Source organism: Piliocolobus tephrosceles, chromosome 15 (genome assembly GCF_002776525.5).
Source record: "Piliocolobus tephrosceles isolate RC106 chromosome 15, ASM277652v3, whole genome shotgun sequence".
Taxonomy (NCBI): Eukaryota; Metazoa; Chordata; class Mammalia; order Primates; family Cercopithecidae; genus Piliocolobus; species Piliocolobus tephrosceles.
This window is the reverse complement of record NC_045448.1, coordinates 70,242,122-70,254,822: the sequence shown is the minus strand read 5'-3', so window position 1 is coordinate 70,254,822 and position 12,701 is coordinate 70,242,122. Positions and strand designations below refer to the sequence as shown.

The 12,701-nt window shown below is 45.7% G+C and overlaps 1 protein-coding gene across 6 annotated transcripts in view; it reads left to right on the top strand.

Moving 5' to 3' along the window:
* The first annotated feature begins 4,069 nt into the window (after nt 1–4,069).
* The window catches only part of AAK1 (AP2 associated kinase 1), a 181,693-nt gene continuing 173,061 nt past the window's right edge, over nt 4,070–12,701 (top strand). For all 6 annotated transcript variants that reach the window (XM_023223910.3, XM_023223914.3, XM_023223913.3 and 3 more), the window contains exons 1-2: nt 4,070–5,252; nt 5,553–5,944. In XM_023223910.3, the coding sequence (XP_023079678.1) occupies nt 5,782–5,944 (163 nt within the window). In that variant the 5' untranslated portion in view covers nt 4,070–5,252; nt 5,553–5,781. The remainder of the gene's footprint in view (nt 5,253–5,552; nt 5,945–12,701) is intronic.

Below are 12,701 nucleotides of genomic sequence, written 5' to 3'. Positions count from 1 at the left end.
TTTTTTTTTTTTTTTTTTGAGATGGAGTCTTACTCGTCTCCCAGGATGGAATGCAGTGGTGCAATCTCGGCTGACTGCAACCTCCGCCTCCTGGGTTAAAGTGATTCTCATGCCTCAGCCTCCTGAGCTGCTATTACAGGTACATGCCACCATGCCCGGCTAATTTTTGTATTTTTAGTAGAGACGGGGTTTCACCATGTTGGCCAGGCTGGTCTCGAAGTCCTGACCTCAGGTGATCCACCCGCCTCGGCCTCCCAAAGTGTTGGGATTACAGGCGTGAGCCAGCACACCTCGGCAAAAACTGTCATTTTTTAAAAAAGGACATGGTTCTTACAAGTTCGCTTCTGCTAAACAGTGGTTCTCAAACTTGAATGTGTGTTAGAATTACCTGAAAGGTTTGTGAACAGAAACTGCTGCCTCTGCCCCTCCCTCTTATTCAGTAGGTCTGGATGGGGCTCCAAAATTGGCATTTCTAACAAGTTCCACTTCACTAAAAGACAGCAACACAGAAAGCCTATATGGTGTAATGAAAATGATGTGGGTTTTGAGGTCAGTCTTGGCTCTGCCCTTTTCAAGATGTTTTGTAGAAACAGTTGACAGGCTCTAACCCTGCTCAACCTCTGTTTCCACACCAATAAAAGTAATGCACACCTCATAGATGTATTGTGTGGGTTAAATGGTATGATTAAATACCCAACATAGTGCTTGACTTAGTTAAGGATTTTAATTAATGGTGGTCTCTTTTCCTTTGATTTCCTCAAAGATACAGCCCACTGGGTTTATGATGACATGATGTAGGTGTACCACAGGTCAAATCATTTCCTTCAAACCTAACAAACCATACATGTTCATCTGCTAACAAAATCTTCATTGTTCATCTATAAAATTGGGAATAATATTATAACAGTATTTTCTTTGATAAAATAGATAATACTGTCTACTTTGGAGGCAACCATGAAGATTAAATAAAATAATATTGGCCAGGCACGGTGGCTCCCATCTGTAATCTCAGCACTTTGGGAGGCCGAGGTAGGAGGATCACCTGAGTCCAGGAGTTTGAGGTCAGCCTGGGCAACAAAGCAAGACACCATCTCTATTTTTTATATAATTATTAAAAAAAAAAAAAATAGGCCAGGCATAGTGGCTCACGCCTGTAATCCCAACATTTTGGGAGGCCAAGGTGGGTGGATCGCCTGAGCTTCGAGACCACCCTGGGAAACATGGTAAAACCCTGTCTCTACTAAGATACAAAAAATTAGCCAGGCATAGTGGCACACACCTGTAGTCCCAGCTACTCAGGAGGCTGAGGCATGAGAATCGCTTGAGCCTGGGAGGCAGAGGTTGCAGTGAGCTGAGATCATGCCACTGCACTACAGCTTGGGCTACTGAGTGAGACTCTGTCTCAAAAAAAAAAATAAATAAATAAATAATAAAATAAATAAAATAAAATAAAAATAAAACAATAAAACAAGATAATACATACATTTTTTAATTCTGTAACTGGCATATGGAAGATACATAGTGTTAACTGAAGAATCTCAAGGTTTATAAATTTTGAGAGGACAGCTTTATTTTTTATAAATGGTTGCAGCCTGCAGGTTGGTGATCCTGATGGGCTGGGAAGTGTAGACTCTGGCAGAGACTGAAAGCAGGTATTTAGAGGGAGGAAAGAGTGGAACACAAATTTATGCCAAATGAGTTGGCTAAGAATACACACTTAAGAAGTTACAGGAGCTTTGATTATTCACAAAGCAGGGGGCAGTACATGCATGCATAGTGAGTAAACATGTATGTTACATATGTCCTATGTTCTCTTTGGGGTGGAGATTTAACATTTAAATGCATTACAATTAGGTGAAGCAGAGGACATGAAGGTACTCAGTGCAGGGCCTCTGTAAACCAGCCAGAACCAGTCTGTGTTTGGTAGTGTCTTACTAGGATGTTACTGAAATCTGTCTCTTGTCCAATCAAAGCGGTACTTATGGTTTGTGGAACAGGAGTTGGGGGGGATACAGTTAGTCAGCATCTGGTGGTCAGTGAGTTACAATTGTTTCAATATTGCTTATCTCCAGGCCAGTGTCTATTTAGCTACCAGAGAAAAAGAAAAACCTTGTGGCAGTTAGAAGATGGTTTACTCTTCAAGTGTAGGGATGTGTGACTTAACCCTTGCCTGACATAGCCTTAGGTCTTGTTTATAATTTGGCATCTTATTGCCTCAAAGAGTCTGTTCCATCAGTTATAAGATCTCTATTGTAACAATAGTAAATGTCACTTTCTTTTCCCACTCCCTTTGAATATTTACCCATAGCATCTTCCACACCTAGTTCAAAACACATCTAGGATACTTCAAATCAATCTTTCCACCTTAATCAGATAGCTCTGTTTTGTGTCACATTTAAAGTAAATTATTTACTTTATTTAAGTACTGCTAAGAACACAGTCTATGTAAACTATTATACTGGATGCCCAAGGAGATAAGTGGAAGACGGTTCTCTGGCTTTGAGGTGTTTGGCTGAGGCAGCAATATACATTAAAAGTTGAATAGGAATGCAAAGCAGGGTAGGACAAATTCTACAGAAAGTAAGTGTGATAGTTTTGAGATTATAGTGGCTGATCTGTTCATTATTTTGTACTCAGGAACTAAAAAATTACTAAGAGTCGTAAGAGCTCTGGTTTTAAAACTGAGATAATAAGCCCAGTGACACAAGTGGTCTAAGGTCCCAGCTATGAAGTGGCAGAGGTTTCCTGTCTCCTGGTCCTATGCTGCTTGTGCATAGGTTCCTAACTATTCACTAGTCTTTTAATCAGTTAATGTTTGCTCTCTCTAAGTAGACAGTTTATTATAGCTAGGTAAGAACTGGGCTCTGAAGCTAAAATGTTTGGGTTTGAATCCTGGCTTTGCTATTTACTGTGTGACTTTGGGTAAGTCACTAATCTCTTTGCTTTACTTACCCACCTATAAAATGAGTATAATAGTGGTACTTTACTTCATAGGGTGGCTTTGAGCATCTTATACTTAATATATGTAAAGCAAGAAAAACTGTGGATTTGTCATTATAATTGCTATTTGTATGTGAGGGAATGGAGGGCAAGGAATCTAGTCATCTGTTTGTTTTTTAAACCTCTTCCCTCAGCTTCTGATCAGAGCATTCACGTGGGTGTTCAATAAATGCATGTTAGCTACCTTAAGCGTATTGGGAGTTTTTGTATCACTGAAGTAAGACTTGAGATTTGTATAAGCCTGGACTAGTCTGGTACCAGGAAAGTCTAGAAAGGTAAAAACTGAGCATCAGATTGATTTTAGGACCTAGCAGAGCTTCTTTAAAAAAAAAAAAAGTCAAGATAAATAAGTGCTGAGAAAAATGGGGGTCAATGAGTCTAACTCCAAAAGAGCTTTCTCATCTATTTTAAGGTCTGTTTCAAACTTCCTTACACAAAAATCTGGCCTTTTAAGGAAAGTGCAGAGAACATGCCTTCGTGGGCTTAGTTTGAGGGAATAGGTGCTGCATTTCACCTTGGAGGTGGCTTCGTGAATTTGTGAACTGGGGTGACAACACAGACTCTCTCCGGAAGAAAAGATGCTATCTCTACACGGAGTTTAATTACAATGGCACTACTTTAAACAAGCAGCAGCAGCAACACCAAATGCCACTGTTAGCCCAGTCACAGCTCAGCTCAATATTCAGAATAGAGAAAGAACCATTTTTTTCCCTGGGGCACCCTTCTCTACTCAAATACCGCTGAAAAAAATTCTGAGACAAGCACTAGGGAGTGGGGAGAGCGGGCGGAAATGAACAATAACCCATATTCAGGGGTTAGAAAAATCGTATTAGTAAATCATGGTAGGTTTTTTTGTTTGCTTTTGGCAGGAACTTGCCACTCTTCATCATCATCCATCAGGAAATCTAGGGTCGGAAAAGTGTACCAACTGGCTTTCCAAATTTTCTACATTTGACAGATGCAAATCACAGAGTCCATCCCCACCCTCAGCACTTGGACGGTATCAGGGAAACATAAGTATCAGTGGAAGAATCTTGAAGTGAGAAATAAATAACTGGTCAGGTTAGGGTTAGTGTTCTTGTGTGCAAGGGGGCTAGTGAAAGTCAGGCTTTGGGACGCACCCACAGAGTCAGCAAAGGAGGAAAAATTAAGGGGCAGCATGGGCTGAAAAGCCCCCGAGTGTGAGGTCAAGCCAACGGGCTGGGCCTCTGGTATCCTAGGATCTACCCTGCACACAACCTTTGGCCGTTTCTCGGTCTGAATCTCGCCTGTACAATTCCAGACGAGACACTGGTCTTACTGAGCGTTCTCACGGCGCCTAGCTCAGAGCTGACCGCAGAGCCGGCTCTCAATAACCTCTAGATGCAAAAGCAGCTTTTGAGGTTAGGGGCGAAGGGCATCGGTTTTACTTATTTTAAGGCTGGCGCTCCGGTGCAGCCGGATCCAACTGCCAGCACAATGTTCCCGATCACTTCTCGCTTCCATTTCAGCCCAGGTGACGTCGGGAAACCCACAGGACCCACTAGGGGCTAAGCGGTTAAGCTGCGACCTTCAGGTGTCAGTCTCGATCCGTTCGGAAACCACAAAATCCAGAATCCCTTGTGCCAGGCGGCCAGGCCGCAAATAAGATGGCTCCAGAAGAGTGGAACATACAGCGGCGGGGAACCTAGTCGTTGGCAGTTTCTTCACGGGATGTGTTTAAATTGCCGAGTCCCCACATATGCGCCACCCCACAAACCTCCTTCGAGGCCGTGGAGGCCACGGCTGCCGCCTCGCCCGCTCCTCCAGGAGCATGCTGGGATTTGTAGTCCACCCGCCGGACTGCGCCGAGCTACCTTTCCCAGCCTGCCCTGCGGCTCGGGTGATATCAACAGTCTTTTCCAGAACTCTGTCTGCACTGAGACCCCCTTCCCCCGGTCCTCTTCTCGCCGTCGACTCCTTCCCATCTGTGGCGACAGAGCGGCGGTTGCAGGAGAGGCCCCGGTCCCTTGCCGCGTCGCCCCGAGCGGCACTTCCGGCGGCGGTTCACTTCCTGGTTGGGTGGATGGAGCCGGGCGGGAGCGCGCGCGGGGGAGGGGCGGCGGGTCAGTCTCCGCCCGGCGCTCCCGGGATCAGCTGGCGGGCGGGCTGGAGCCGAGCGCGGCCCCGGCTCTCGCTGCAGCGCCGCCTCCTCTCTGCGTCGCAGGCCGGCCCGGCGGCCGTGACAATGTCGCGGGGCTGGTAGCTGGGCGCCGGCCGCCGAGCCGTCTCAAGTGGGTGCTGCCAGGATGCCGCCTCGAGGGGCGGCCGGGAGACCCGGGAGGAGCGGGAGGCAGTGCCCGGGAGGGTCGGCGCTGCCCCAGCAGCTCGGATCCCTCCTTTCTCCGAGCTCCCGGCTCGGGGATCCCGGGTTCTGGGGCCGGGGTCGCGTTTTCAGCCCCAGGGTTTTTCTCGCCAGGAAAATATATGAAGCGTTTCCCCAGGATGATGGCTTTTGCTCCCCCTAGGACTCAGCGGTTGAATTTTTAAGTGTGTTACTGATTCATCCTCTCTCTCTTCCTCTGTCATCACAGGTTTAAACTTACACGAATCGCTTTCTGGAGGAGGAGGGGACCCGCCGCGCGATTGACACGCATATTCCTATAGGCATCCTCCCTCAGCCCCCACCCCCACGGCCGGATTCGGGTGGCTCCTCTCTGAGCTGAAATCCGAGAAGAAATCCTTGGATCTCTTTTCTTTAAAAAAAAAAAAAAAAAATCTAGAAACCATCGGTATTTTGCTTTGCTGCTCCCTATTCGCAAGATGAAGAAGTTTTTCGACTCCCGGCGAGAGCAGGGCGGCTCTGGCCTGGGCTCCGGCTCTAGCGGAGGAGGGGGCAGCACCTCAGGCCTGGGCAGTGGCTACATCGGAAGAGTCTTTGGCATCGGGCGACAGCAGGTCACAGTGGACGAGGTGTTGGCGGAAGGTACGATGTGTCTCAATGCGCCGTAAATTAAAATCTTGTGCTGATGCGGCAGTATTGTGGTTTCTAGTTGTTGCATGTATGAATGGGCTTTGACCAGTTGACCCTCCCTTCCCCCTTCACTTGCCCTGTGAGTCATTGTCCTTGAGAGATTTAAAATTGAGATTTGAAAGTGACTGGGCTTATGGAGGTGTGGGGAGGTTGCTGAAATTGTTTACGTTAGTGGCTTTTTATTTTTATTTTTTTAATATTGAGAAGCCAAATTTTGAGCATCACACAAGAAAATGTATGTGTGAAAGTGTAAAGCTTTATGCCAAAGGCAGGGTGATGGGCTTGTCATCGCCTAAAACTTAAAATCTTGATGTGAAGGCTGAAGGGTGGGGATGGGGGGACTTTTAAGAAGAGAAGGGTTTCTCCGTCTCCTAACCAACTTTCCTACTTCGATGAGCAGGCATTGGAAGGAAGGGAGGATTTTCAGAGAATGTGAACGTGTTTTTCCAAGGGCCAAGGCTCTTGGTGGATTTCACTAGTAGGTTTGTTTCCTGACCCAACTGTAATCGGGTCCCCAGGATATAGCAAAAATAACAAAAATTATATAAAACAAATGTGGTTATTTTGAACTCAGTCTAGTAGGCCCCTCTTCCTCTCGCTTTAGGTTTTTTTTTTTTTAAACCAAAAGAAAAATTACTTGAGAGTGGCTCTGATTTTGTTTTTTCACTGTCAGAGAGGATGTTATTTAGATCTGCTGTGTAAATTCCTCTGTGTTTTATTTGTGTATCTATACTCATGTAGATATACATCTTTTTTCCCCCAGGCTTTTGGGAAATCTTTGCATGTCTCTTTTGGTAACCTTAACCTCGACCTTCATAATTATGCCAGACTCATACTTTTCACAGCCCATCGCCTGCCTAGTGTGCTTTTATTTTTAATAAAAGCAGCAATTTCCTTGGCATGAAGCAATTCAGACTAATTGGATGGGGCCAACCTGCTATAGGTTGTGTTATAGACGGAGAGGGGTTGGAGGAAGGGAGAGGTCTCTGTTACTGCAACATGGTGGTGGAAGGGAACAGTTTTATTACCGAGGGAAGAGAGAAAGCTAAGAGGCCTCTTTAAAAAGGGGCGTTTTGCAAGCTAAAGTTGAAGCAAGGGTCCTGACCTGGGCCTGGGAAATGCTTACCATGGTGGGTGTTGCAGGCTGGTGGGTGGGTTTGGAAGAGGAGGAAACTGTGTTTGGCTCTCAGCTTGTGTAAGCACTGGATTCAGCAGGGCCCAGTTTTCTGGGAATAGAGTTGAAGCCTGTACTTTAAAAACACGATTTTTTAAAAAGATGTCTGACAGTTAATGTCCATGTGAAATTATTGCTCTTCCAACCTCAGTACTGCTCTAGCTGGGCTTTATCTGGGGCCTGAGTCACTGTCCCTTTGGATCTTTCCTGTGGACTTTGGTGCAGGTTGGGAGATGCTTCTGTGCCCGCTGCCAGATCCGCACCCTTGAGTCTGATCTGTCTCTTTCATCCCTGTGCCAAAGCCCTTAACTGCAGTGGGGTGGAGAAATGGTGAAAAGAAGAGTGTGTCACAGAGAAATCAGGAGAAATGAAGGGCCACAGAGCACTTTCCTCCCCTCTGAATGGCCTCTGCTGACCTTACAGCCCACGAGCATTTTGTTCAGCTAGGATGTTGTCTCGTCAAGGATGATGCTGCCCTAAGCGGTGCATGTTCTCCAAGTGTGAGAAGAGTGATAGGGAAGAGAAAAGGCAAAATTGGTCTTTGTTACCTAGGCTGCCTTCCCCTTCTCTGGGATTCATCTTTGAGAACTGCGCATCATGTATTGTGATATTTTTACATGGAATTTAGGACTCGCAACTCTGCATTTATTCATTCAACAGTTTATGGAGTTGCCTGTGAGGTGCCAGGTGCTGTGCTAGGTTCTGGGGTATGCTGTTAAACCAGACGCTGGCCTTTACCAACTGCTTTAAGAGATGGAAAATAGCCAGTTATAGTAGATTGATAAATGCCATCATAGAAATAAACTTAGGGTGCAGTGGCCCCCAGTTTTAGGGAGCCCAGGATCATTTTCTGAAGGAAGTGACTGAAGAGTGAGTAGGAGTTAGTGTGATGGCACTGTGGGCAAAGACAGAGTAGCAAGAGAGAATGTCACGTAAAACTGGGTCTGGCTCTGCTGCCCTTTTTGTGTTCTTTGGCTTAAGTTGAGTTTAAATTTGTGGCTCTTAGAAGTATGTAGAAATGTAGGAGCCAGTATACAAAGTATTTATGTGGCACCTACCAAGTCCAAAGACCGTATGAAGTTCTCAGATGAATAAGGGAGGTCTAAAGTGTGATTGAATCTGCCTTTAAGGTTCTGCCAATGAATTTGGGAAGATGAGGCATACATTCACACATACAGTAGCATGGTTACCAGCACTGTCTGTAGAGTCAGACAGATCTAGGTTCAAATTCTGGATCTGTTCTTTACTAGCTGTGAAACTGTAGGCAAGACATTCCAAACCACTCTTGAATCTCTGTTTCCCTGTGGCAGTGTTCTCAAAATGGGGCATCCTTATCACCTGCAAGCTTGTTGGAAATGGAGATTCTCAGGCCTCACTACATAGGCTGTGGGTGTGGGGCTTAATAAGTTCCTGGAGAGATTCTGATGCAAGGTCAACTTTGAGAACCACTGCCTAATGGGCTGGTCATGAAGATTAAATGAGGCAATATATATAATCCACATTTTCAGGTGCTCAATAAATGGTAGCCATTACCTACCAGCAACATTATACATCATCTGTATATATGTGGAGAGAGAGAGAGAGTGCGTGTATGTGTGTGTGTTAAAGGGGAGTGGGAGCAATGTGAAAGCTAGTTGAGCTGCAGCAATCTGAAGCAATTCCTTTCCCCCATTGTTAGGGGACAGAGCCAGATGTTCCTTGCAGAGTCCTCGCCAGCTCCTTAAAGGCTTAACAGATGTTTTGGGTAGCCACGCTCCTTCCCTGCACTCTCTTCCCTGTGAGTCCCCAAGTGCTGACCTGTCTACAGTCCCAGCCAGAGTTGTTTAAGACCACGGGAGTTGTACCTTGTGTGCTCAGAGCAGTGGCCAGGAAGTTTAGGGAGGAGTGGTGTGAGAAGCTTCAAAACACAGACCAGATTACCACCACATTCCACTCATGATCTCTTTTTCTCTAGTGCGGGTATTGGTGTGTGCTTTTTCGTGAGGAATTGCAAGAACCCCAAGGAGCAGGTGCTGGGCAAGACAAAAAGATGCCGCACTGCCATATCTCCCCTGGTATATCAGCCTTCCTGGCCTGGTTTCACTAACTAGTCCAGCAGGGGCTGTTTGGGGGAAGAGAAGGCTTTAAGTTATGAGTTTAGAGGAATATGGCTATTTCTAGGCTGGGTGCCAGGGAGAATATTTTCTTTCTAGCTTTCTCAGCGAAGATGCCATGATGAGATGCTAAATCATGTCTAAGTTAATAGGCATATGATGTCAAGGGAAGATTTGGTTTAAGCTTCCAGAATGAGCTCAATGGGAAAATTGGAGCAATGTTCAAGGAAGGATTGAGAAGCTGTGCTTTTATCATACTTCCTTAGCTATACGAGGACTTATATCTAAGCTTTAAACAATAAATGTTGATTTATTTATTACTGTATTCAAGACAACATTCTGGAGCTATAAGGTGGACTAGATGGCTCCTCAGAGCAGTTTTCTAATTTATATTCAAGGAATCCAGGTCCAAGGCTGATGAGAAGTACCAGATGTCCACATCAGTAAACTTTGATAATTTCTCCTACCTACATAGCAAACTAGTAAGGCTTAAAAATGTGTGTGAAACCACCAAAAATTCCATTAAAGGCACCTAATTCTAATGTGTTGGTGGTATCAATATGAAACACGTATGTGCCTCTTTGTGGCAGGCACTGTATTAGGTTCCAGAGATCCTAAGATGGATGGGACACAGGCCTGACTCTTAACAGAGCTCAACACCTGAGATAAGTGTCCAGCACTTAAGTGTGGCCTTTGACATACATACCTTAGATGGTAAAGGATGTTACGATAAAGAGCCTGGGGGTGAGAGTTCGCAGGTGACATGAAGTTTGAACAGGAATAGAAATTGCCCAGCAGATGTTCCAGATGGGGGTTACCCAGGCCCTCTCAAGCTGAGAGAATCGCATAGGCAAAGTGGTGAAACAGCATGATACATTTTGAAAATACTGACTAGTTTCGTGTTACCATTTTCGTCAGTACACATTTCCTCCCCAGAATCAAGGAAAGAAGGACAGAGGACACGGAGTGGTAGAATGAAATTCTTTACGTTGCTCCCTGGAGGTGCTTGCTGCTTACTTTCTTCAGTGGCCCTGGGCCTTTTGAATGACTGATGAATAGATACCAAGAATGCACGGCTCCCTTCCAGTGCCTCAGCCCTGTGCCAATTGTGGGGAAAGGGAGCAGCGAGTGTCTGGGGAAAGAGTGGTCCCGGAAGGTTTGATAAGAGGCTAGAAGCTTAAGCAGAAGCAGGCAGGGAAGGGAATTGACCAGTATTACCGAAAAGTATGAACAGGGATGATAATGAGGATGTTTGACCAGAGCAGAAGGTACATTGGAGAGAAAAAGAAGGACGAATTTTGTGGAGAACCTTGAGTTCTAGGCAGAGAGATTTAGTTATAAGCACCTGAGACCTTCTCTTGACGCAAACACCAATTTGATCCCTCCCACTTCAGATGTCTTTGCCCGCTGGGAAGTCTGGTTTTTTAGAGGCAACTGCAGATTTTCAGGGGGTGGTTTGTGAATGGTGTCTTCTTCCTGGCTTTGGGCATGATGACGGTTGTAGCTTTGCTAAATATAACCAAATCTAGAATTCAGAAATGAAGTCCAGAATAAGCAATTGCCATGGTCAAACTCTTTCTTTCAGTCTTTCCAACAAAGTCAAGCTCATTTAATAAGAAATAATAATGAAGAGAGAGCAGCAGTTTCATATGGCTTTTGAGTGGGAGGGTATGAGGGGTGACATACACTTGCACCTTGATAGCTAAAACGCCATGTAGAGTACACAAGATACTAACAAAACACACAAAAAATACTACTGCATCAGAGCCGTCATTTTAACTTGCAATATTTGAATGTTGATGCTTCGGAAAGGCTACTAGTACCACCTTCATCTTGCACCCTTTGAAGGATGCATGCCTTCTGAGCCTACTTAGGAGGTAACTGTGACATTCGCATCTGAAAGAGAAAAAATGATAATAATAGAAATGTATTGTCTAATTAAAGTAGCATCTAGCACTGTGAGCTAGCAGAGACTCACCTCCAGTCTATTTTATGGAACCATATTTTGGTGTAGTGGAAAGAATACTGCATTATAAATTGGGAGATCAAAGTTTGTCAGTTAATTCACTGTCTTTTTTTTTTTTTTTTTTTTGAGACGGAGTCTTGCTCTGTCGCCCGAGCTGGAGTGCAGTGGCCGGATCTCAGCTCACTGCAAGCTCCGCCTCCCGGGTTCACGCCATTCTCCTGCCTCAGCCTCCCGAGTAGCTGGGACTACAGGCGCCCGCCACCTCGCCCGGCTAGTTTTTTGTATTTTTAGTAGAGACGGGGTTTCACCGTGTTAGCCAGGATGGTCTCGATCTCCTGACCTCGTGATCCGCCCGTCTCGGCCTCCCAAAGTGCTGGGATTACAGGCTTGAGCCACCGCGCCCGGCCAGTTCACTGTCTTATTCAGTAAATGTTACTGAGCATTCACTATGTGCCAGCTATCATGTGGAGATAAATGAGACATGGCTGTGCCTTGAGGACCTCACAATCATAGGACTTCAGATATGTGAGCAAATAGCTGCAGGTGCTGTGCTGGAGTCATGTAAAAGGGCTGGGGAACAAACCCAAGGCAACAATTTTGTGGGTTGGGGAGTAATCAGGGAAAGCTAAAGAAAGGTGACATTTGAGGTGTGTCTTCAAAAATGAGAACTTATTGCTAGATGGACAAGGTAGAAGAACATTCTAGGCAGAGAGAATAACATGGCCAGAGACACAAAAGCAGCTTACTGGGGAGCTGTATGTTTTGAGACAGTGATAATCTATTAGTGGCCTAGGGCTGTGCTGTTCAGTACAGTAGCCTACTAGCCACATATGGCTATTTGAATTATCTAAAATAGGCCAGGTGCAGTGGCTCACGTCTGTAATCCCAACACTTTGGGAGGCCAAGGTGGGTGGATCACCTGAGGTCAGGAGTTTGAGACCAGCCTGGCCAACATGGTGAAATCTTGTCTCCACTAAAAACACAAAAATTAGCCGGGTGTGGTGGTGTGTGCCTGTAATTCGGGCTACTCAGGAGCCTGAGGCCGGAGAATCGCTTGAATCTGGGAGGCAGAGGTTGCAGTGAGCCGAGATGCCGCCACTGTACTCCAGCCTGGGCGACAGAGTCAGCGTCCGTGTCAAAAAAAAAAAAAAAGAAGAAGAAAATAATAAATTATCTAAAATAGCAGTTCATCAGATACACTAATGACATTTCAATTGCTTAATAGTCACATGTGGGCCGGGCACGGTGGCTCAGGCCTGTAATCCCAGCACTTTGGGAGGCCGAGACGGGCGGATCACGAGGTCAGGAGATCGAGACCATCCTGGCTAACACGGTGAAACCCTGTCTCTACTGAAAAAAACACAAAAAACTAGCTGGGCGTGGTGGTGGAAGCCTGTAGTCCCAGCTACTTGGGAGGCTGAGGCAGGAGAATGGCGTAAACCCGGGAGGTGGAGCTTGCAGTGAACTGAGATCCGG